Below are 25,592 nucleotides of genomic sequence, written 5' to 3'. Positions count from 1 at the left end.
TAAAAATGTTAAAGTCCTAAGACTAAAATTTTATTTAACAGCTAAACTGGGATGTGATAAAATGCAGGTGACAGAATAAACTAATGAAATAAGAGTCAAGACAAATTCCGCATGACAGACAAGAAACGCAGAAGTCAACATCTTCACACGAAGGCCCTAGGAGCTCCCTAGGCCAAGGGCCCAGCAGTGGTCAGCAGAGGGTCCGAATGCTTGAGACTCCCTACAAGGCAACGCGGGGCAGAGAGCATCTGGGCAGGATCAGGGGACAGGAGCCCCCGTCTGCCCAGGCAGTCAGCCCTCGGGTGCTGAGCCGCCCCCCGACTCCTAAATGCCACCCACAAATTCTTCACCCTACACTTCTGCTTGAGAAAGAGAAAGAAGGAGAGCTGAGAAGTGGAAGAGAGAGGGGGTTAGGGGAGGGGGCTCTATTTTACTCCTGAACAACAAATTGCAATGACAAATTATCAATAGAGTTTTTAAGTTCTCTGCCTCGAAGACAAATAATTTAAATTGTTACCTTAAGTAGCTCTTACACGATCAAGCACTCCTGAAGTACATTAATTGTGCTAAATTTCTAGGAAGGGATTAGCAAACAAAAGTTAGGAAAGATACAGAAACACAACTTGCTTTCATTTAAAATGTGTATTTCAAACTCAACAGGCCTCGCCTTCACATCTTACAACCAAACTGTGCAAGGATAAGGAAACAGGGTCAAAGAGGTTACACGCTCAGCCCAGGAAGCAGCCGTCCCAGGACTGGGCCAGAACGTGCCCGGCTCCAGAGCCCCTGTCTCTGTCCTGGGACCGGCCTGAAGGTCTCACCTCCTCGTGGAGACGTACTATGAGTCCAGCACTGGCCTGGCCTTTTGGGGGACCCTCCAGGCCTTGGAAACCTTCCCTGATGAACGTCTCTGTTACTCTGGCTTATCGCTGGGGAGCCTTCCAATAACATCAGAACCCTGTCCTGAGGAAAGCTCCAGTTGACCATTTTATAAAGAAGAATGTTTTTAAAAAATGAAAGAGACAGTAGAAAGTTCTCCTGAAAGAGCTAAACCCATTTTTAATGCTGAATATATTGTAGATGGAAAAAAAAAAAATCACAAAGTCACGAATTATCATTGAAAATCTAAAGGTTACTGAGTTTTATGGACTGAATTAAGATCCGCCAGAAGTAAGATGGAAGCAAAGTCTGGTGAGCTGATGTCTTATCCGATCCCAGAAGCTCAACAAACATCAGCGTTAGCCCCCCAGCTCTGCAGCACCACCTGGCACTGCAACCCGGCAGAAAGGATCGGGCAAATCAGACATCACACGACCTGTGCAGAAAGCACGCCTTTCAGTGCCCTTTTACTATGGGATACGCTTCCAAGGGCCAAACAGCAGGGCCAGTGCTTGGCTGTCTGTGCCAAGTCCTAAGATGCTAGCCTTATTCACGCCCAGCGTTCCCACGACCCAGGACAGGGACATTGAGGGCAGCGTTAGCAGCCAGAACCCCACTCCCTGGATTCATAAGTATCTTCTCTGATCCGCCAAGGTGGCCATGACCACCGGTGAGACATGCAGCCCACCCTCGGTTTAATCAGGTGAGGTATGAGGTATGTAGGTGGAGAATCAGGCAGAGCAAATGGCAAGGCCTACGAGGAGAAAACCTCAGCACCTACCCCAACAGAAGAAGCATGAAGTTACATTGTTCCTACAGGAATCAGGCTACACATAAAATCAGTAATCTAATGGAAGTTCAAGGGTGTTGCCTTTCTAAAATTAAGAGAGAGAGAGAGAACAGTGTCTTTTTTCTTTTTTTCGCCACAGCACTCGGCTTGTGGGATCTTAGTTCCCCGACTAGGGATCGAACCCGTGCCCCCTGCAGTGGAAGCGCGGAGTCTTAACCGCTGGACCGCCAGGGAAGTCCCACAGTGTCTTTTTTCTTAATTCGAACTCTCCAGCTCCCTGTTTAACATTCTAGAGCTCAGTCACACGGACGTCCATGGAAAGGTGGCTGAAGCAGAGGCCAGCCTCTCACATGACTGACGCTCTCACAGTAGCTTTGCATCCAACACCCCACGTGGGGCTCTGCCTGGGCAGAAGACAACTAGCAAAAAGATCTTCATGTACCACGTGACAAGTTCTGCATCTGCACAGAACTTCATACTTTTCAGAAGCATATTCATATCCATAGACATTTTTAATGATAATTTAAAAAATCAGCCTGTGACTCCTTCTGCTTTTTACCGTCCAACTCTGACATCCCCAACACATCTCCGACGGCAACACATGCTACACCCTAAAATTCCACTTAAGAAAGACTTCAAAGGAAGGCGTCTCCAGAAAAATGCCCCTTTAACATCCTCCTGCTGCCCAGGGCCTCCTCACCTCTCACCTCTCCTCTGATGGCTGCAGTGGGACCTACCTCACCTCTCCCACACAACCACAAGGCCAGCAGGCCACCGCTCTGAAGTCCACTACAGCTCACTGGACGGGCAGGAACAAATTCCCAGCAGGCCCACTGTGGCCCATTCCTGCATCCGGCACAGAGCATGAGTCAGCAGAACTTGCTGTTAAGGGTCAGTGATGTTGGGGATCCGTCCCCCCCCAGTGAGTGTAAAGGGAATCACGGGCTATCAGAGATGGCAGAGTCTGAACTAAAAGCGGCTGACAGCTCCCTCCCTGCTCATCCTGATTTAAGACAAATCAGATAGAGGAAGGGTCATAAGGTGGCCTGTCACTGGCCTTTTACATGTACAAGGAAGGCTCTGAGGTGGTTATCCTTCCTTTCTCGAAGGAAAGGAATCCCCACGGGGATTAAGAAGACCTCACGGCCCGGCGCCTTTGTCAAAGAGAAGGCAATCTTCGAAAGGGGAAGGGGGCACCTGGAAAGGGGGCCCCTGGTTGCACCCTTGGCCCGGAGCTTGGACGTAATGACCAGGAGCGGACAGGGCAGGCCAGTGGGCAGACGTGTGATGCTCACGGACACTTCTTCCTTGTTCCTCGCCAACACCTAAAGGGCTCAAAAGTCCTGTGTAACCACATGCCAGAGAAACCTACACTCTCTTCTGCAGGTACAGTATCCAAAATACCTAATTCAGTCTGTTCAACTATCCAATGTCTTGCATCAAAGCTAAGTCACGGCATGTGAATAAAAGAAAGAACAAGAAAATAGAAGAAGAAAAGCTGCTGGTTTAATTTACTTTATTACCTGATGGGGAGATATCTGACTATCTAGGTTTTCTGTACTTATTAGCAAAACAAGTTTAACGGTTTGCTTTTGTGTCCGAGAAATTTTACGTATATAAGAGCACATTATAAAATATGTATTAGTTACTCAAAATACACCACTATTGGGCTTGCTGGCTGAATAAAAATATTTCTCAGGTAAATGCTGCTACTCTTTTAGATCATAATTGAGAAAACAATATCTGAAAAGTTAACTAAGTTCCTCAGAAGAAAGTAGCAACATAAATATTAATGACAGTGTGATATGCAAAAAATACACTTTACGTGTTTTGGGTACTTTATATGTCTTTTAAAGTAAGAGTGGTATGTTTACTTTTCACAGTTTAAAAAAAAAATCTTCACTCTTAATTGAGAAGTTAGCATTTTAGCTTCCTATTAACTTTAATACTGGGGGGTGGAGAGGGGGGCAAGGACCAGATGAGTTCCTAGAAACTGCATTAGAAGCAAATCTCCATGGCTTCATTTAAATGAAGCTTCAGTAGTCAAGTCACAACCTTTGGCCAAGTTCCCTTCTTTATGTACATTCAAAGAATCTTTATATAGCTAAATGGACCACTAAATCCTCCAAGAGTCATTCAAAGGAAGCACTTCCTCCAAATTCTCTCTCATTTCTCAAGGCCCAAGCATACACAAACAGAAAACGCATTGAAGAGAAGACCACAAATCCTCATATTTCAGCTCCGTGAATCCTTCCATATGCAAAATGGCATCCTCTCCAGGCCACAACTGTCTCAGCCTTTATTTTCAATATTAACCGTCAGTATTTAAAAGCTATAAAGACACCTGGGGAAAGCACTAGACAGGTAGAAAAATATATATTTAATGTAAAATGGGAAGAGGGGAAAAAGATATGGTCCTAATTAGAAAATAGGCATGTGGTCCATTTTTTTCACCAAGATTTTAAATGTCTCTTTTTGGGGACTTCCCTGGTGGTGCAGTGGTTAAGAATCCGCCTGCCAATGCAGGGGACACAGGTTCGAGCCCTGGTCCAGGAAGATCCCACATGCCGCGGAGCAGCTAAACCCGTGCGCCACAACTACTGAGCCTGCGCTCTAGAGCCTGCGAGCCACCACTACTGAGCCTGCACTCTAGAGCCTGCAAGCCACAGCTACTGAAGCCCACGAGCCACAACTACTGAGCCCATGCACCACAACTACTGAAGTCCGTGAGCCTAGAGCCCGTGCTCCGCAACAAGAGAAGCCACCACAATGAGAAGCCTGCGCGCCACCACGAAGAGTAGCCCCTGCTCGCCATAACTAGAGAAAGCCTGCGCGCAGCAACGAAGACCCAAGGCAGCCAAAAATAAGAAACAAACAAACAAATAAATAAATAAATGTCTCTTTCCGAAATGCTGACACCTTTTTCTGTTTCACTACCATTCTATATAACAGCTTCTGGGAAGATTCTTTAGGTTCTCCTGTATAGGCAAGACAGACCCAATTATATCTTGGTTGCCAAAAGGGCCAGTTTGCTGGGAATGGCCACAAATTCAAGCCTCAGTGGCTTTCAGAGATGGCAGGTAGTGAGAAGGACACCGTGAAGGCACACAAAGAAAATCAGCCCCACCAATGACAGCCACCTTTCTCATGTCATTTATGACTGTGAGTATGTGAATGACACAAAACCAGCTCTCTCCTGTGTGGACATAATGCAGACCCCCAGCGGGTCACTGCCATCACCAGCCGCTCAAAGGGCAGCACGTTTGTTGGGAGAATCTCACCAGTGATGTGGCATAGAGGGCCAAACAAGAAAGATGTGAGTAGTTCTACAGTAAATGTTTCCTTCCATTTCTGTTTATCCCCTCTGTTTCAGCCCTCTGTAGAATTATTTTCTGTATAAACAAATTCATCAAGTTAACTTATTCAAGGATGGAAATAACTGGTATCACATAACGTTTTGCAAAACAAAATTGCCACTGCAGTATTCCAGCGCCTAAAGCAACCTGCTCTGGCAATTCAGCCCCAGCACTGACATAACCCAAACCTCCTATTACCTTCATCATTGCATATTCAATTTACATAATTATTCTGCTATGCTATTCAGAATTTACATGTAGCTGTGTGCAATCTACTTATCCTTGCTTCAGGGATGCTTTTTCCTTCCTAGACTTAGAGGAACAACGAGACCACAACTTGAGATACTCCATTCCCCTGACCACCTGAAACACTGTAGCTCAACAAAATAATGGGTTGGCTGGTTAATTCAATGACAATCTCTATTCAGTTACCATATTCTTGGACAGCCATCCCCATCTGAACATCAACGACAGGAAAACCTCTCAGGCATTGTCCTCACCACACTTCATCCAAAATCAGCAAGTGGCCCTCCAAGGACAAGTCGCCCTCCAAGGTCAAGTCGCCAGGGCCAGCAGAGGTGCCGCAAATGCTCTCAGTGGCCCTCCTGGACGCACCCCCTTCCCACTTGCACTTCTCCATACTCTAAAGAAGGGTTCCCCTCAATTACTTTCACACCACTCGGGGAAAAACAACTGTCACCTACAGCAGCCATCAACTGAGACTACTAGTCAAAAGCAAAAAAAAAAGAGAAAAAAAGTACTAGACTTCCTCCTTAGGAGAAGATAATCACACGCCTTCCTCCTGCCAAAAGCGTGTGACTCCAGCGCAAAGCCATCACTCAGACTCAGCCACACCGGCTGCTCACCCTGCACAGAGACTCACACCTCAGGCTGGGCAGCTGAGAGCACAGATGGGCCTGCACTGAAGGGTCTCTTACCGGGTAAAGGCAGAGTCTGTACCTGCACCAAGGAGGCGGGGGGCCCAGGAACGACTGGATTTGATGCCCCAAGTTCCTAACACCTGTTTATGGTCAGTAGGGAAATTTCAGTAAGTTTCATTGTTAAGCAGAGCAATTTAATATCTGCCCCAACATATCCTACAGGATGTAAGGGTGTGCTAAAGTACGTTTTTAAAGACAGGGTCAGGGCTTCCCTGGTGGTGCAGTGGTTGGGAATCCGCCTGCCAACGCAGGGGACACGGGTTCGAGCCCCAGTCCGGGAAGATCCCACATGCCGCGGAGCAACTAAGCCCGTGCGCCACAACTACTGAGCCTGTGCTCCAGAGCCCATGAGCCACAACTACTGAAGCCCGCGTGCCACAACTACTGAAGCTCGCGCGCCTAGAGCCCGTGCTCCGCAGCAAGAGAAGCCACCGCAATGAGAAGCCTGCGCACCGCAACGAAGAGTAGCCCCCACTCGCCGCAACTGGAGAAAAGCCCACGCGCAGCAACGAAGACCCAACGCAGCCAAAAATAAAAAAATAAATAAATTTATAAAAAAAGAAAAGAAAAGAAAAAAATAAAGATAGGGTCAGTCTGAGGTAGACTGAGAGCTTGAAAGAATATATTTGGAAATTTATGACAAGTATCCAAGATACAGTGGGGTTTTTTAAATCAATTTTTACCACTTGGTAATAAATTCAAAAAATTAAGATAAAAACTTAAGACAGATGTATTTTGAGGCTACAGTTAGTTTTGGTGATGTATGTTCTGAGTTCCAGAAAACTTCTTTAGAACACACACTCTTACATTATATAAGTTTTTAAAAAAAAAAATACATTCTTTTAAGATTTTGCTTTGATTTCTTTCTCCTTAGGAGAAATAAAGCACATGCTTCCTCCTATCAAAAGCACAATACTCAGACTTAAGCAACTATGTATTTTTTAAAACCCCCTCATAAATCAGACTGAAAGTCTAACTGTCCTCTGGGCTCACATCCCTAAGACTTAACACAGTATCTACAAACATTAAGTCCTCAATAAAATATTGCTTAAGTAAATGAAAATAGAATTTATAATAAATTCTGAGGTTAGAAGAGTGTTCATAAGGAGAGAAACATAATGGCTTTCAATTAAGAGACCACATACTGAGGCATCAAAGAACACTATAAGTAAATGCAAATATTAAGTTACCTATAAGACTGAGTTATTGAATATACGGTGGTCCCTCAGTATCTGCAAGGAATTGGTTCTAGGACCCCGGCAGACACCCAAATCTGCGGATGCTCAAGTCCTTTGTGGAGGGCCAACTGTAATTCAGTTATTTGGGCACCATAAAAAGTACTGGCGACAAAAGTTTTTTTAATGACTATGATTCAAACTTTCAAAACACTACAGAATAATGTATTGGGTTGTTTAGATATTTTTAGCGGTAAGTTGAAAATCCAAGCTTGTTCTCTCACTTTGCGGCATCTTTCTAGTTACAGAAACCACCCCTCTTTGTGTACCTGCTCCTGACACGCAAGAAAGCCCACAAGCCCAGGGCTGCCAGGCCAGCGAGCTCGCAAAGCCCGCGTGGAGCACGTCAATCTCGGGGTGGAATGCCACGCGCCCTGCACAAGCAGGCATTCGCACGTGGCGGGAAGAGGAGAAGCGTGTTTTCTCCTGCGTCCGCAAACAGGTTCAGAGTAACCAAGTCTGACCATACTTCCATCTGGAAACTATATTTTCTAACATGAGCCACATTCTGAAAAATAGATTCAGATGTTTGGAACTGATTCAGAACAGTTGTAAGAAATGTTCGGTACAAATGAAAAAAATTAGTCTTCAATGTCTTCTCCTCTCAGCTTTTCTTACTGAATAAATATGCCTCCTGGGGGGTCAGAGAGTTGGTGGGGAAGTACGGAGGGGAAGTATGATGTGCAGGTGGCTATTTCCTAGGACCTAAAATTCATGCTATTCTCCAGTGCATATCTAATGCGTAACTGCTATTTGATTTCTCCCATGTTGCCCACTAGGATTTCAACGCTGCCCCTGGAAGGCTTACTCCGCCTGCCAAGTGGAGAGAATTCATTCTCCCGTTTCAACTTCTGGGAAGCGGGACTGAAAAGCCCAGTGAAATATATAGTGGCTCGCCTTGCTTCTATAATCCTTCTTACCCAGTTTAGCACTGTCGCTGAAAATGAGGTTGGTGGTCTAAGCTCACAAATGATTATGCTGGTAACTTGGTTCTATTTGTTAAATGACGGACTTTCACAAAAATACAAGAAAGTGATTTTAAAATAATAAACAATTTTTATCCAGTAACGTTTCTAAAAAATCTACCAACCAAATCAACAGTTCATAATAATTGAGTCCTAAATCTTAGAATGCATAAACACCTTAACTTTTCAGTTTGGGTATGAGAAAAAGCAGCTGAGCAATGAGGACAAATATCAGAGTATCCCACGCCCACCCCGTGTCCCCGCCCCCATTCCACAGGCTGTAACTGTTGTGCTTGTGTCTCTACTGTGTTTGGTGGTGGTTGTTTCTGCCCACAGCCTACCTTGACTTTTTGCTGGATTTGGGTTTTGGCGTGGCAGTTTTTGCTTTCTTTTCCTTTGGCTCTTTGGGAATCTTAGGGGCTTTCGGGGTCTTGGGTTCCTTGGGCTCTTTTTTCTCCTTGGGTTCTTTCGGTTCCTTGGGATCTTTTTTTGCCTTCGGCCTTTTCTTTTTCTTTTTCTCTTCTTGGGACCCATCTAGTGAGTTCCTGTTTAGTTCTTGGTTATCAACCCCACCAGGGAAGTCATCTTTACCAAAACTTTTACTGGGATCCTCTGCAACAATGTGGTTGTTTTTCTTTTTCTTCTTCTTTTGCTGCGGCTGCTGTTCTACTGACAGCAGGTAATCATCACTGTTCACTAGCTGAGCGTTCGGTCCACTAACCTGAGTCATATCCGGCACTGGTTTCTCTAGAAAGGGCTCCGATGGAGAATGCTAAGAGACACAAATAGGAATTGAAGTTAGTTTATCATTCTTCGTAGTGAAGAAAGGAACTGAAAGTTAGTGGCTGATGCTTCTGAAACTTACACTACACTCAAGGTAGCAAACTTAACCAACTATGCATTTGTGAAACCTATCATTTTCTCTCATCCAGAAAAAAAATAGGTTTCTTCAACAGGAAAGCTTTTAAATAAATAAAGAGGGCAACTTAGTAATACAGTAAAAACTTCTGTTCAGGTGGAAGAAAATTTCTCATTCAGCTGAAGACACTTTCCATATTCTTAGCACCTGTGTAGGAAATGGTGAAGGACAAAACAGCAGCAAAAGCTAAGACACAAAGATGGAATTCAAGTGGAATTTTCCCCATGCAGGAACAGGAACTCCAATTAATGATATATAATCAAGTCACTTTTAAAAAGAACAAGTCTACTGAACATTGTAAGAATCAGATAGCATGAAAGTTTGAAATCCAAGTGTAAACACATAAATCTTACACAGTACAGGTCATTTCTGATTTAAATGACATTCAAATGTCAAATTAAAAGCACATATACAAGCTTAATGACTTTGGGTTGGTTAGTTTTCTCATACTGATAGAAAATGCAGACAGTGTTTTTCTTAAGTTATTAAAGCTTTACATTTCCAAATCTGAGAGAGAGAGAGAGAGAGAAAGCGCCCCCAAATAGTCAATTTGACATGCCTTGCAGGAGATTTTCAGCATCCACTAAGACCATACCCAGAAATGGTCTTAAATATGGTGGAGAATACCAACACCTGGGATGGGACGCTGAGTGGTCATGATACAAATCAGGGCAGGGGTAGGGGACCATCTGTCTCCATTGTAAACTATGACATCTAATGAGCCTTTACATTTCAACGCAATACTTGAAAATGTTATATCTGCAAATGTCACTCATTTTCTGCCTTTTTCCTATGCTTCTCCAGACACTAAATAGTAACTGTAATATAAACAGCAACAGCAATAACAGCCACAAGCGTGTACTAAACAGTCTTACCATGTGCTGGGCATGTGCTAATAAGTAAGCACTTTACACCCGGACACCATTCGATCCCCATGCCAGCCCAGAAAGCTCCATGCAGACACAGACTTGCTAAGATGAAGAACGCACCCAAGGAGTTACAGATGCAAGTGACAGAACTGAGATCTGCACCCCTCACACATGACCCCCAAAAGAGGAGCCACAGGAAAGCCCAGGTCCAGGTCTGCCGAGGAGCCCAGGAGTTGCTACTCGCCACCCACAAACGGCTACAAATCAGATTCCAATACAACTCACATCTACTGAGCATCTATTTCATGTTATACACTAAGCAAGGTGCTTTCAGGAGTTAGTGCACCTGAACCTCACACCAAAATGTGATAATTTACCCCCATTTTTCAGAAAAGAAGATTTGAAGAGGCCATGTGGCTACCCAAGGCCACACCGTAGGGGACAGAGTTGACATCTGAATCCAGGTTTCCTAAATCCAGTGCTCTTCTGACTCTGTCCGGCTCCTAAAACCTCACACACGGGCATCCTCCTAGGAAAGGTGCCGCAGGCTTCACTTTATTTCCAAAGTGTTCAGTGACCCAAAGAAACATTTAAAAAAAGAAATCACTGCCAGAAAAGAAACTGGTTTTCCTGTTCCCAATAAAACCTACTATGGTTACTGAAGAAACCTACATTCAGTTCTCCATCTGCACTAGTGTAAGACAATGAGCCCAGAACTGTGAGGTTAGAGAGAAAATTCTAGTCCGGGCCCTGCCATGAGCTTTATAATCTGGGGAGAATCATTTCACTTCTTCTTCATCTGCAAAATGAAGCGTTTGGTTTAGATGATTTCCAAAGTCTCTTCCAAAATCCTACGGTATGAGAAAATCTTAAAATACACATTGCCCTTTCTTGGTCAGAGCTGAGAGAAAAAGGCGCTGAAGGAGAGTAAGGACAGACAGGAGGACAGAGAAGCCAGGGCAGAAGAGTGAGTATAAGCACCCAGATGCAGTGTCCTTCCGGGGACGACACAACCGACCAGACCCCGAGAAAAGCCACGCACCTGCCCCCGGTTCTTCCCTCACGAACACGCTCAACAAACATCAGCCAAGGAGCTCTCCAAATGATCATTCGCTGAGAATTAATGGGATCTGATTTAATGGTTTTATTATACCTAAGTTGCTGAAGTAGAATTAATTGTTACATATTATTTCCTAATGTAAGTAAAAAGGAAAAAGCCAAATCTTTTCATAAGAGACACAGAGATCAAACTTATTTGGGACAAGCTATTTCTCAGGAAATGGAAGAAAAAACATTTCCTAGAAAGGGAAGGAAAGAGGAAAGTCTACCAGTAAACAGTGCTTACAGCTTAGAACGGTGAATTAATTCCAGGTATGTGTACCTTTCCTTTTCTTTTTTTTATTTTTTTGAATTTTATTTTATTTATTTTTTTATACAGCAGGTTCTTATTAGTTGTCTGTTTTATACATATCAGCGTATACACGTCAATCCCAATCTCCCAATTCATCCCACCACCACCGCCCCCCTACTTTCCCCCCTTGGTGTCCATACGTTTGTTCTCTACATCTGTGTCTCTATTTCTGCCCTGCAAACTGGTTCATCTGTACCATTTTTCTGTATGTGTACCTTTCTTTAATCTGCATGGCATTAACTCCGGTAACCAAATGCCAGCTTCTGATGAGAGATACCTGGTCCACGTTTGTGAATCAGAAAAAGCGTGTAACACATGATACCAGACGACTGAAAATTTATCTGCACTTGAGCATACAAATCATTTTGGATGCTCCTTTCAGTAATACATGAAGCCATAAATTAGTATCCCTTAAAAATTTAATCTTCCATAACAAGGAAAAAAATGTAAAGACCAAATACAAAAAAGATATTAGTCCTGTTTGATATGCAGAAGAATTATGTTTTGGTACTGTTTGAAATAGGGTGGAAAGGTGCTCGGAAATATTATAGTGTTTACCAGGCCCACATCTCCTTAAATCTTTTAGAGAAAAGCTGTTTTTGTAAACATTTAACAAAGAACAGATGGCCTGCCTTAATCATGTGGGGAAAAAACCTGGAGCTCACAGTAATACCCTGACAAAGTCTCCCAGGCCCGCCGTTCCCCTCCCAACCCCCCGCGCATGGTACAGTCTTCTCTAATGCTATTTAATTTTACAGCGGACATTTTCCCATCAATTCCCACTGCCTGACAGGTAATCAATGCCATTAACATCTGATATCACCATATAGGGCATTCCTCAAACCTCTCATTTATGAGGGCAAAGGCAGAGAATGTTAGATACCAAAGGTATTTTTAAATACACCCTTTAGGACTTCCTGCTTGACATATTTGCTATCATAATTCCATATGCCTTTTGGAGCATTATGGAATATATAAGGACTGTGCGTGGACTTTTGAAACTGAAACAGAATGACGGATAGTTGAACAATAAATTAAAACGATCCAAGGTGTGCGTTGTCCAAAAAATTACCATAAACTAAAGAGAGCCGTTTTTAGCCTTAACTTCACTTTTCGTAACATATAAATTAGACAAACACATAAACAAGTTGCCGCATATAAAACAGCAGAGTAGACAGGATGTAAATTTAACCAAAGGAGAGGGGCCGGGGAGGCGAGGCCAACCCCTCCGTTACCTTTAAGCAAACATGACCCAAAACGCTCAGAAGCCTTCGTCAGAACAACATAAAAACAATGTGTAAGAAGACACTTTTCACCCATCTCCACTGTGTTTTCCCTCCAACATTAACCAGCATTTTCTGACTTTAAAGGCTATCTTATTTAACCATATTTTGTCTTAATTATAGTCTTGAAGCCTCAACCTGCTTTCAGGGTCAAGCACCATGAATGAGCAAATAGTGTGCCATGTCTTCAGTATGGACAATCCCTGCAAACCAACACCATTCTGTAATATGGGACGTCTCTGGGCAAACATTCTACTTACTGGGTGACACGAACACATCTAAAATCAAAACACTACTTTATAATAAGGAAAAGATACTACCAACTGGATGAGAGTAACATGGCACTTCCAGGAGACACGCCCCGCCCCACAAATCAGGCTGAAGGGAGACAGGCACTTGCGAGCTCAGAAAAAAGCAGATTCTGGGAGAGAAGCGGCAGGCCAACTAAGACCCACGAGACAACAAGTACAAGCTTAAAACGCTACACTAGGATTTAAGTGGCTTGTAAAAATACAAATATTAAGTAGTCATTTAAGACTGAAAAGTACAATTCAGTTTTTGGGGGGTTTTTAAAAATCACTTCGGAGACACATTCCTACTACCGGCCTTCTTCACTTCTATTTACTTTTCCAGTATCCCACAGGTTCTCAATCCCTCTGCACTGTTCTCAAAAGGCATTCCAATATGAACCCTGAAGCTCAATCTCCAGCCAAAAGAGTGTACCAGGGTTCAAAAGAGCATTTAGCAGATGTTCAGTAAGTCCCACTGAGATTTTCACATCTTCTTCTTGTCAATGACACTGATAAAAAGAAGAGAACTCAGTAACACTTGGTGCCCAATTCATTTATTCATCCAACAAACAGTTGAGGACGTAACAGTAAACCAAGCAGCCCTGGTACCTGCCAGGGGAGAACAGAGCACCTAACCCAGGTTGCTGCCAAGGAGGGTTCTTGGAAAAAAGGCAGCCAGGCTGGGACTGAAGGGGAGACACATGCTGGCCAGGGGCTCCTTCCTCAATGGACCAGCCCAAGCAACAAACCACGTCCAGGATGGGGTGACAGAAGGCACAAAAATGCGTCACAATCAGCTTTTAAAACCTTCTTTGTGGGGAGGAGATCAAGATGAACAGATATTAGTTTGAATGGTCAACTGAAATAATTTTTAACCTTGATTCTTTGATACAAAATAATACGTACAGAAATAATCTTAAGAAAAGAATCAAGGATTAGAATATTTTCTGCTTGACTAAATTTGGTATCAGAGTCAGGGCCTCAAGTTCAAGCCTTTCATATATCAGTTAGTTTTATTCAGCTCATTTTTAAAGACAATTTCTCGGAAAAAAAATATTGAGTGAATACCTTTATGGACACAAACACAAAGATGAACAACATCACGCTTGTTGGTCATATGACTTGAGAAGGCAGAAAGTATAGAACAACATTTGCTAAGTTTAGGATTTTAAGAGGTGTTCCAAGAAAAGAAGACTCAGGTCATGGGAGTTTTGAGAATTCTGGGTTAAACAAAGTTAAGCATTTTTCTTTACTGTAAAACTCTCCAAGCCCTTACTACACTCTGAGGGGGAATAGGACACAGTGTGCCATACAAGAAAAAGATATTCTTTTCCCAAGAATATCTTGAATAAAAATGCCCTTCAAAATACACTCTGGATTATACTGATACAGTTAATCCATCACCTCTGTGGCAGGGATGTGAGAGTGTGAGAGAGAACAAGAGAGACAGCACGCGCCAGTCTCAAAGCAGTGCTTATCAAATGTTTCAAAAGATAGTATATGACTCTACGAATAAGTACAATTTTATATAAATGCACTGAAACAGCTTACTCAATTATGCTCAGATGTAGGAATAAAACAGGAATATTAGGATAATCATATAATCTTCTGACTTGTACAATTTCCATTATAATATATATGCAGTAAAGATAATTACTAAGTTAAATAAAATGAATTTTGAAATATAATAACTTATCTTAGTGTTTCCCTCAGAAGAATCATTAAATTTTAGAATTGAAAAAAATTTTTTTAATTACTCTGAAGTATCTCATCTAAAAATCATCTGAAGGCATTTTTGAACCTTTGGTTTTCTGCTTACATTCTGTCCTTAGAATAGATCTGCCATATGCACAGAATCTTTAACAGCTACAAATTAACGTGAGCCACTGTGACAGCATCTACATTATAAATGCATTTTGAATCACTAGAGTCCAAAATAACGAGAATACTGAACCAACTGGTCATGTTAAATTTAATGTTAAATAGCTTCCCATCACATACTGAATACTGACCACCTTCCAGTCTTCAGGGTGGAACTATGCCACAGGAAGGGTCCCATGGCCTCTGTAACGTGTGACACACTATGCAGTGGTGTTTCTATGGTCAGCTGGACCAGAACAGCCCAGCGGTGAGGCTCCAGCAATGCAAACCTCCTTCCTAAGTGTCTGAGAAGCTCTAAGCAGCGCGGAGTCCCTCTCAGTGAAGGAGAAGAGGACTTCTGGCCGCCGTTCCTCACTCTCGCCGCCGCCCACTGTGTCTGTGCCACCAGGCTCAGGAGGTGCTGGCCCAAGGGTGCGGCTCTGTGGCCACCATGCCAGTTGGGTAACAGGTCAATTCTACTTCTCAGAAAAAGCACCAGGCCAAGTAACAGGCTTGCATTTAAAAACCATGCAGTGAAATAACGTTTGTCTGACACACACACACACACACACACACACACACACCCCACAAGGGCATAGAATTGAAGTGACACTAAAGTTCTGAAGTTTGTTTTTTGTTTTTTTGATGTTTCTCCACAAGGGCCTGGGAAAACTAGCTTAATTGTTTGGACAAGAGTTGAATGTTGTTTTAACATGTGTTAGTTTTCCAAAAAGTGTATGCGGGTCATCAGACCACGCCCCTGATCTTGAGAATCTCCCATCCCACGGTACTTTTAATAGAAGGAAGGGAAACGCAGAGGGGCCGAGAAGAGCATCACTCCTCTGGGCAGGGGAGAAACAAAAACGAGCACAAACTCGACACAATTCAAAGCCACTCGCTGGAACGCTGAGTAACTTCCTAGGCCTCCTGGACCGCACACAGGGGAGCAGGCCCTGCAGGCAGCAGGACCACCACCCATAAAGATGACACCCATTCTCCTCCAACAGCAGCCCCCCAAGAAGAAACAGGGTCTGCAACTGTGGCATCATGGTGCCTCTGGCTTACAATAAGCAAACCAAACTCTGAGCCCACTAGGGGAATCTGAGACACAGCCATACTTTCACCCTCTTGCTCTGAATGTCTTGGTTCCTAAAGGCGGTAAATCATCAAGTGTTGTCTTTTACCAGACATTGCCTGCTAGAAGTAAAAACAGAAAAGATAACGTATGTGCTCAGGGTCCTTAGCAAAGTCAACTGTATTGTCCCTCCTGTCTCTCATTTTTTCTTCCTTCACCACGGTGCATATGGTGCCCTACCCTTAATAGGCTCCACTCCACAAATAGCAGGGAATGAGGGTCTAGAGAACCAATCCCAGTTCGCGGGCATTTCTCTTCCTTATTTCAAGTTATCTCTAAGGTCCATATTGTTCTCAAAGGAGTGTCTGGAGGCTGGACTTTGGCAGCAGATACCCAGAGGTGAAGCCACCCAGCTTACCAAGGATAAAACTCTGCAAAACACAAGACGGCAGGGCTTCTGGGCTGGTCGACATGTTTTACATAAATAGATCCTATTCAAGGCACTAAGGACAAAGACCAAATTTACATACTAAAAATCATTTAGTTCAATTCAATCTTTTTTTTTTTTTTTAACCGTACACTTCCATTGTTTTTAGCTATCACTGGTGTACCTAAATTGTAAGTTTGATCCTCAAGTCAGAAAGGTGAACTGTATGGGGTTTGGCTCTGGAGAAGCAATTTATTCCAAGTTTGCACTGGTCTAAAAAAGGTCAATGTTAAAGGTAACTTACTATAAAGCAGAAACTAACACACCATTGTAAAGCAATTATACCCCAATAAAGATGTTAAAAAAATAAATAAATAAAAATAAAGGTAACTTACAATGCTATTCCTATGAATTTAAAAAGTCAAACCTCAATAGACTGAAAGGAAAATGTGCCTTTTTACCTAACATTGAACAATCCCAAGGGTCTGTGTAGAAATGGGAATAGAACAATCTTTCAGGGGGAAAAAAAATCCATTTATAAAGAGCTTGGCGATAAAGCTAATTTACACTCGGCAAGTTCTCCAGGATTCAGAGCCTTTGAGTATAGCAAATCTTGTTGGCAATAAATGCTTAATGATGGACTACTTTGGTCCTATTAAAAAAACTCATTCACATCTTGTAGGAGGCCGAATTCTAAGGTGACCCCATGACCTCCGCATCCTGGCTGTGGAGGCACCTGTGCTGCAAGCCAGTGGAACGTGGCAAAGCTGAGAGGGTCTCGCAGGTGTGATTAAAGGGCCCAAGTCAGTTGGTTCTGAGTTACTCAAAGGGGAGATTACCGTGGGTGGGCGTGACTTAATCAGGGGGCTTGTGAAGAGGGTGTGGGCCCCCCTTGAGGGCCAGACACTCCCTGTTGCCTGCTAGGAGGAAGCCCCCATGGTCCGGAGCCCAGGGCAGCCTCCAGGGGTCAAGAGCAGCCCCAGGCAACAGCCAGTGCAAGCTGAGGCCCCGAGTCTCACAGCCACCGGGGATGAATTCTGCCCACAGCCTCAGTGGACCCGGAAGCCGATCGTTGCCCAGCCAAGGCTCCAGATGTGAATGCAGTCCCGACACCTGCCTGTAGCCTGGAGAGACCCCAAGCAGGAGGATCCAGCTCAGCTGCGCTCAGATCCTGACTCCGGGATGTGAGGGATAAGAAGGCAATATTGTTTTAAGCCACGAAATCTGTGGCAATAAACAATGCATACCTTAAAATCCTCTGCCACTCAAAAAGGAATTTTTTTCAGTCTTTTTTTTCCATCCAGGATCCCCCTTCCATGCTAGACATGTCTCTGTCCGCAGGAGGACGGACAGCACAGCACAACTTCCTTATCCCTTTGCCATGCTGCTCTGCTGAGGGTCACACTGAGCCCTTCTGTGCCAGGCACTGTTCCAGGCTCACAAAGAGGTTACGCATTTGTCCGAAGTCACAGAAAGCTGGTTGTAAGAGTCAGGACTCAACCCAGGCCACCTGTCTGCAGAGCCCACGTCTTAGCTGTTACATGGCTCACCCATTCCTGCCGCAGTGTCTTCAAAGAGGAGGAAGACGTGATGACACCGAGAGCTGGGTGCAAGGTAACAGCTGGACAGAGGTGGGACCCTCTCTGACAGGAAGAACCCGGATGACACAAAGGGTGTAGCTGTTACAGGCAGGCTGGAGCCTGACACTGTGAGAAAGTTAACTAGCATTGAAACCATCACAGGCAGAAGATTTTAAAAGAAAATCGCTTCCTTCCAGTAAAAAAGAAAGAAAGGAAGGAAGGAAGGAAGGAAGGAAGGAAGGAGGGAAGGAAGGGAGGAAGGAAGGAAGGGACAAAGAAGAAAAGGAAAAGAAACTGCACTACAAACAACATCAAAGGCCCCTGATACGTATTTTAACAGAAGATTTATTGCACCTTAGAAACAGTCAGTTTAACACTTAAAGGGGATTGTGTCCCCATGACTCCTTCCAGCTGGAATTACAACATGAAACAGAAGATACCAAGGCAATTAAGTATTTTATAAACACTGCTGAGGGGTCAAAAAGAGGGAGGTTCATTCACTGACTAATAACGCAGCAATAAACAAACAGCAATGTTACGCAACTGAGAAAATTATTATAATTGAATCTACACAGCTGGGCAAGAATAGAAGCCTGGTTATGTATATCAGCTCACAAATGCTTTGTGTGGGTAGGTTTTAGTTTTAGAACTGGTTCAGATTTGAGACCCTTTAACAGTCAGATTTTTTTTCTCTCAACCGAATACAATTCCACAATTACAACTGCAGAAGAGAAAACTTAATGAACTGCCCCCCCCCCGCAATTATTTGCTATTATTTGTACTACGGAGGAAAAAGTGTGTACAGAGCGGTGAGGAGGTGAAACTTCCTTGCGATGCACTCATTTCAGATCTCTTCCAGAGACATTTTATCTTGTTTGTGCACGGTGATATGAATAATGAATGACCATGACTGGGGCACATACTGGAGGGAAAGCCTAGAACAAAGTTGCTTTTCACATTTTAACATTCAGCTCCCACTGTGTTCTTGGAGTTTCCTTCCCACCTTGATATTTTCCCCTTTGCAGCAGATAGGCAGAGAAACACCGCCAATTACCACATTTAAGTTTACACAGATATGCCTAACAGGGACGAAAGAGTGACTCGTATATTTCCCTTGAATTGCTGAAGTTGCAGCATTAGAATCAGAGAAACATCATTATTCTCTGGTTCAAGAACGAGCTTGGTAAAAATCCACCGTCCTTCCATCAATTAAATGTAGTTACAATACAAACCAAAACAAGTTTCTTTTCAGATGATATTCTAGCTGGATATTACCCTTATTACTCCATGAATTCTTTTCTTAATTAAGTGACTAAATCCGAACAAATTTGTGATCTATGTCAAGTTCCCGTCTGCCTAAAACCTAACTTCAAACACGAAAGGATGATTAGCTAACCATCAGGGCAGAAGTACCAATGTATCTTCGACAGGCACACATTTTACATCAATGATATCTATTTTTATGAGATAAAAGTACTAAAGCTTTAATGGTGGCAATTAAAACAGCCAAGAGTTTGAGTAGCTCTATGGCTGAGTCACAGACCTTTTACCTATAATGGGATCCATTATATACCTGAGCTCAGTTTGAGGGAGTAAAAGAGGAACAGATTTTTAAATATGGTGATAAAACAGCAGTGCCCTCTGAACTAAGCTGTTTTAGTTTAAACCGCTGCGTGACTTACCCCGCGCCTAATGTCAACGTCCATTCAAGCAGCCTTCTTCATAGTCCTCAGATACCTGTGTCTATCTGAAACTATTTGAACAATTTGAAGATGCTGCTATGTAATGATGTATGTTTTGAGTAATCTGTTTCTATTTTAACTTATTTATATTTAAAAATTCATCACTTTTTTGAAAATGTATAACTTCAGATGACTTCTGACAAAATATCACTTATGCCTAAAATAATAAATATTTGTATTTTGATATTCCCTTTTAAAATGTAATTTAGGGGGATGAATAAGAATGTATTTATTCACAATGAGATGGTGTGTTTGAGCAATATTTACGTATGAACATCAGCAAACAAAGGAGTGGAGGTTTTTCATAGCAGTTTAACATTGTTATTCAAAAGTATTAGGATGATAAACTCTCTAGTTGCAAAATTTAATAATCATCTAACATCCACTCCAACATTAAACACTTCTCTAATTCAGGAACCCTAAAGGTTTTCTCCTTTGCTTCTATTACAGCAAATCAGAAATAGAAATAGAAATTATCTTGGGAACAATCTCACAACTGTTTCTATCTGTTACCATCCTGATCCCCAGGAAGAGCTGGCAAACAGGAAACAAGATGCAGAAAGGATTTACCTCCAACCAGGAAGGACCCAGCTAACAGAGATGAGGCCAGCCACGGAGCGGCCTTGGCCCAGGGGGCCTGAAGGCGGTCGAGGTCTCTCGGGGCTGCAGTGGGTCTGCACCCACACCAAGCACGCCAGCATGTTCCTCACCTGGGCATGTTCCTCTGTGTGCTGGCAGCTCTTTCGAGATAAGTCAGCTGAAGGAAGAACAGGAGGATGGCCTAGAGGATTCGCTATTAGGTTTGGCTTTGGGGATTTTCTCTGGGGGGCTTTAGCCATCAAGTGTGAAGACAATCTTCTCAGGATGCCTCAACTTCCTGTCTGAAAGATGAAGAAGTGGATGAGCTGATCTGTAAAGGCTTCTAACTCTAAGACTCTATAGTTGGATACTCTCTATTGTTAAGATCTGGCTTCAGCCCTGCTTAAATAACTGGCCCACGCGTCTAAAAAGAAATGAGCATTTGTAAAGTGAAATGGGAAGTGAAGATAATTTCAGAGGGAACTATTAAGGAAGTTTCTTAAACACAAAAAAATAAATAAAACTGATTTGAAAATCTACAATAGAAAGCCCAAATTAAATGAGATACACCAGAATTAGGAATATAAATGAAATCTTAAAATATACAATTTACTTTTCCCCTTTATAAAAAGAAGAACTTTTATAACTGCATTGCAATAATTCATAATCTCATTTCATACCTAACCTCTATAAGGTTTTCTCCCAGTAAGTTTAGCCTCTGCTCAATATAATGTGTCACAATATTTATTAAACATCGCAGTACGCGCCAAATACTACTACTTAGGTATAAAAATTCATTCATGTTTGTGAACCCCTGAAGTCATGGATCCACACCACATGAACCACGGGGAGGTGACAGGGAAGGGGAAGGACAAGGGTGGGGCAGGAGGGACAGGAGGCAGCGTCGTTCACAGGAGCCCCGGGACCCCGAGAAGGCGCACACGAGGGCCACTGCACAGGGACCGTCTCCCAGTCCTGAAAGGTGTGCTGAGACTTCTGGAGCGAGGCACGGTTGACTTCAGGCAGGCAGGCAGGCAGGCACAGGGATTTCTCGGGGACCCCAAATTCCTCACGACACAGCTCAGTGTGGGCCGCAGCAGCACAGATGCCCATCACCCGGGGGCCAGGAAGCACCAGCGAAGCAGCCCTGCGCGGGCTCCCAACGGGACAGCCTGGTAGCATCACGCTTGAAGAACGGTCATTTACAGAAGTCGGCCTTGGGAATGATTTAAATGGCGACAGCCTCCAAACGTACCTCACTTCTCTCCACCTCCGACCCCCTCCACCCCTCGCTCAGATTCTCAGCGACCAACGGAGCCTCTCCTGAGCCCACGTCCTCCCCCAGCTCGTCACCCTTCTCTGCTCCCCTTTAGAACAGAATCCTCCAGAGGGTGAGCGTTTGCTGCCTTCCTCCCGGTAGACAGAGTTCACACTCAACACTCCACCTGAGCGGCCGGCCCTCCTCCTCGGGGACCCCCAGGCCCCTCCCTCCCTCGCTGCTCCTGGCCAGTCCGCAGGAGCTGACACAGCCCTCCCCGCTCCCACGTCACATGCTCTTCCTGGGCCGGCTTCCCGACAACCTCTCCCCTACATCTCCTGAAGTGCTCCGGGCCTTCACGTTCGGATCTCAGATCTACGCTTCCTCCCTCCGGGGGTGCCACTGCTCTAAAAACCGCCCACCCACGGCTGATGGCTCCCAAGGTCCCTCCTGGAGCCCAGACCCCTCCCCTGAGCTCCACGCTTCCCTAGCGACTGTCTACCTGACACGGCAACCTGCACGCCCCAACGGGCATCTCACACTGAATGAATTCCAAACCAAACTCTTGATTTCTCTACCAAACTCCAGCCCCATAAACTGTCACTCCGCCAGCAGCAGAAGCCAAGTGCTCGGAGTCACCCCGACTCTCCACTTATTCCCACCTAACACTTTCAATCCACTATGTGAGTCCTCTCGGCTCCGCCTTCAACAGACAGGAAATGGCCTCTGATGCCCTCTCCACGCACCAGGAGACCTGCCTGGACCGCTGCCACAGCCTCGATAACTGACCCCTGATTCCCAGGTCTGCCCTCCGCCCCAGTCCGTGTGCTACACAGGCCGAGTGATCCTTTAAACATGTAAATCAGACCATGTCACATCTCCATTCAACACCTCTAGTACCTTCTCATTTCATTCACGGTAAAATCAAAAGTCCTCAGCATGGCCTACAAGGCCTCAAATGACAGGGACTCTGGCCACCTCCCTAACCTCATCTCCTACAATCCTCCCCCAGCCCCACCCTGGCCTCAAACTACAGATGTGCATGTAAAATTGCATAAATGCACTGACTTCCTTCTCCTTGAATACATTTTTAATAAGCAGTATTATCCTACAAAAAAAAAAAAAAAAATTGAGGCCTTCCACTGCAACCGTTTTGACCACTTGCTTATTGTCAAACAACAAAGGCCAAAAGCTCTTCCACCTCAGGACCTTTGCACAGGCTGTCTCTGTCCTCAGAGCTCTTCACCCAAGCTTCTCCACGGCTACCTCCCTTGCTTCCGTCAAAAGGGCTGAGGCAGCAACAGATTAACGCAAATATAACAAAATGTTAACTGGTGATTTCAGGTAAATGATAAACAAGTATTCATTGCATTAATCCTTGAAGTTTTCTGTAGATTCAAAAATTTTCAAAACTCAACCTTGGAGGGGGAAAACCTCCTTGCTTCCACATAATTACTCCCTCTTGTACCTTGTTTCTGACCACTCTTCCCTCATCTGCCCTTTCCTGACCCTCTTCCTTCCTCTGTGGTTTCCCCCAGGTCTGGGCGTCCCCAGGACTCCAGTCTCCACGTGACACAGTCCAGCAGGCCCGGATGCTCAGCGCGCTGAGCCTGGATGTTGCCCCAGCACCACAGGGTCAGCCGAAAACCATAATCACTCTCCTCCGCCAACAGCCTTGCTCTCCCATCTTGGTTAAAGTCGCCATGATTCCCGGTCACCCACCCTTGTTTCCCCCTCACCCTCACTGGCCACAGCCCACCAGTGGTTAAGACCTGCCTCTCCTCCGGCCACATTCTCCTCTCCGTGCCCACCCTTCTCCCGCTGGGCTCACCTTCTTCACTGGACTACCTGCATCGTAGTGGAGACCATTCTAAAACGCAAAGCGCCTCGGCTGCTTTTCTTTGTACCATTTGTCGTCGATTCCCCATCAATTACATCTGAAACGAGCCGCTGGGGATGGCTGGTCAGGGCCCTCCAGGGCCCTCCCCCCGCCCCCTCCCAGCCCTGGGTCCACCTCTCCCCACCACACACACCGCCCCCCCAGGCCAACAGCTGCGGTCACACCCATGTACTCTGCTCTCTCCCAACTTCGTGCCAGCGGACAAGTCACTCCCCAGCCTGGAATGCCGGTTGCTACTCTCTCCTCCCAGCTAAATCCTACTCCATCCTCAAAACTCAACCCAAACGTAACCTCTTCCTGAGGCCTTCCCTGATCCCTCCAGGTAGAGTCAAATAGTCTCACCAGGCTAGTAAGACCACATCACTTGGCTATTTACCATTAGATCCTTCTAGCCCCCGGAACCATAAGCCTCTGAAAGGCTGTTTTCGTATGTACAGGTGACCCTTGAACAGCACGGATTTGAACTGCGCGGGTCCACTTACATAAGGATTTTTTTCCAACAGCAAATGTTATGGTACCACACAGTCGAGGCTGGTTGAACCTGCAGATACAGGACTGTGGATACAGAGGAACCATGGACATATGGAGGACCAACTATAACTCATGCTCTGATTTTCGACTGTACAGAAGGTCGGCGCCCCAAACCCCCGAGTTGTTCAAGGCTCAACTGTATACAGGAGCATATAGATACAAGAATATGTGTCTGTCTGTCTATCTCTCCAACACCTAAAGCAGGAGCTGATATATACCGTAAGCCTAGTAGTTACTGATCGAATATCAAACCCTCCCCAAGCCTCCTTCAAATGTTAAAACAGATGTCACACCTCCAGCCTCTGTCCTGATCACGTGCACACCCTTTGGGACCTCCTTGCAGCCTTGCAGCAGCTGTACCCCCAAGGTGCCCAGAAGGGTGCCTTAAGCCGTTGTGGAACTAATAAATGCATACGTAAGTGGGCACACATTTTACTGACCGGTCCAAGGCAATGCTGAAACATTTGCTGTCCATGGAAAGAACCATATTCTGCCTTTTGTCTGCACAAACTTCTTCATTATTCCTCTTTCCCTGACTCACGTATCACCTTTCTTCCTGGCCCTGCAAATAGCTAAGCTGCGTATCTACTCCCATACAAGTCTGCACTTCTCTCTTTTCATTGCTGTTACATCACTGTTTAACTGGAATTTTTTAAAGGGGAGAATAGCTTCTTTTATATATCTCCATGACCTCACATAGCGACTGGTACGTTATAAATGCTCAAAACTGCCGACTGATGAATAAATGGAGAATGAACTGATGCGTGGACAGATGGGTGAGGTTCCCACCTCATCTTTAAATATCCTTAAATAAGGCCTGACAGGCACCAAACGTTGTCCCTCTGCTATGAACTGATTACCATCCCATATCTCATTCCCAACAAAAGCGCTCCTGGGGAAGAGATCTAGAAAGAGTTCTCAGAATTTGACCTCCAAAAATAAAAAGGTACGGACATTTTCCTGCAATTGCTGAACTACAGTGATCCTATATTTTTATCTAAGATGGTTTTTAATTTTTTCCTGTATGTAAATTTTTAAAATTCGAATGACTTTGAACTGTGAAATATTTCAGCTGTTTTAGGTGGAAGGTTAAGGCATGTTTGCAAATTCTGCCACACGCTTGCTTCTCTTTTTTGCTCTGACCACAGCCCATCTCGCGAGAGGGTGGGGGGAAGATCATCTGTCTTCCGCTGAAGCCCAAGAAGAGAGGCCTGGAGCCTGCTGGAGGGATGGATGGCCCAGGGGTCTGCGCTGGGTTTAAGGAGCTCTAGTCCCAGTTCCCAGGCCCCAAGGTCATAAAGACCCTGGACTAGGCTCTGTCACCATGAAGCCCGATGACCTACGTGGACCTCAAACTCCAGAACCTCCCTCACCATCTTACCTGCTGCCCCTCTACTGCCGAAACAAACACACGCAAACACCCTGTGCTCTTTTTGCTGATGTCTTCCACCGACCTGTGAGGCCACCACTGACCTGGTTAAGCAAGCGAGCAACGTGGTGGCCCGATTCTCCCTCCCCGACCCCTACACACACTGCCGCTGTCTTCGTTCCAGACCCGATACCTCTCGCCCACCTTTTCCCAAGGCCTGTGACGTCCAAGGCGGCGGCCACCAGACACGCGTGACCTCAGAGCACTGGAAATGTGGCAGGCCTGACCTGAGAGGGGCTCCAAGTGTAAATCACACCAGAGTTCAAAGACTTA

General features: G+C 44.7%; 1 protein-coding gene across 5 annotated transcripts in view; it reads right to left on the bottom strand.

Moving 5' to 3' along the window:
- The window catches only part of CHD7 (chromodomain helicase DNA binding protein 7), a 177,609-nt gene that overhangs the window by 70,824 nt on the left and 81,193 nt on the right, over positions 1 to 25,592 (bottom strand). For all 5 annotated transcript variants that reach the window (XM_061172013.1, XM_061172015.1, XM_061172017.1 and 2 more), the window contains exon 3: positions 8,508 to 8,938. In XM_061172013.1, the coding sequence (XP_061027996.1) occupies positions 8,508 to 8,938 (431 nt within the window). The remainder of the gene's footprint in view (positions 1 to 8,507; positions 8,939 to 25,592) is intronic.

This window comes from Eubalaena glacialis, chromosome 17 (genome assembly GCF_028564815.1).
Source record: "Eubalaena glacialis isolate mEubGla1 chromosome 17, mEubGla1.1.hap2.+ XY, whole genome shotgun sequence".
NCBI lineage: Eukaryota > Metazoa > Chordata > Mammalia > Artiodactyla > Balaenidae > Eubalaena > Eubalaena glacialis.
Note: the sequence above shows the minus strand (reverse complement) of the source record. Positions and strands in the feature narration are given on the sequence as shown.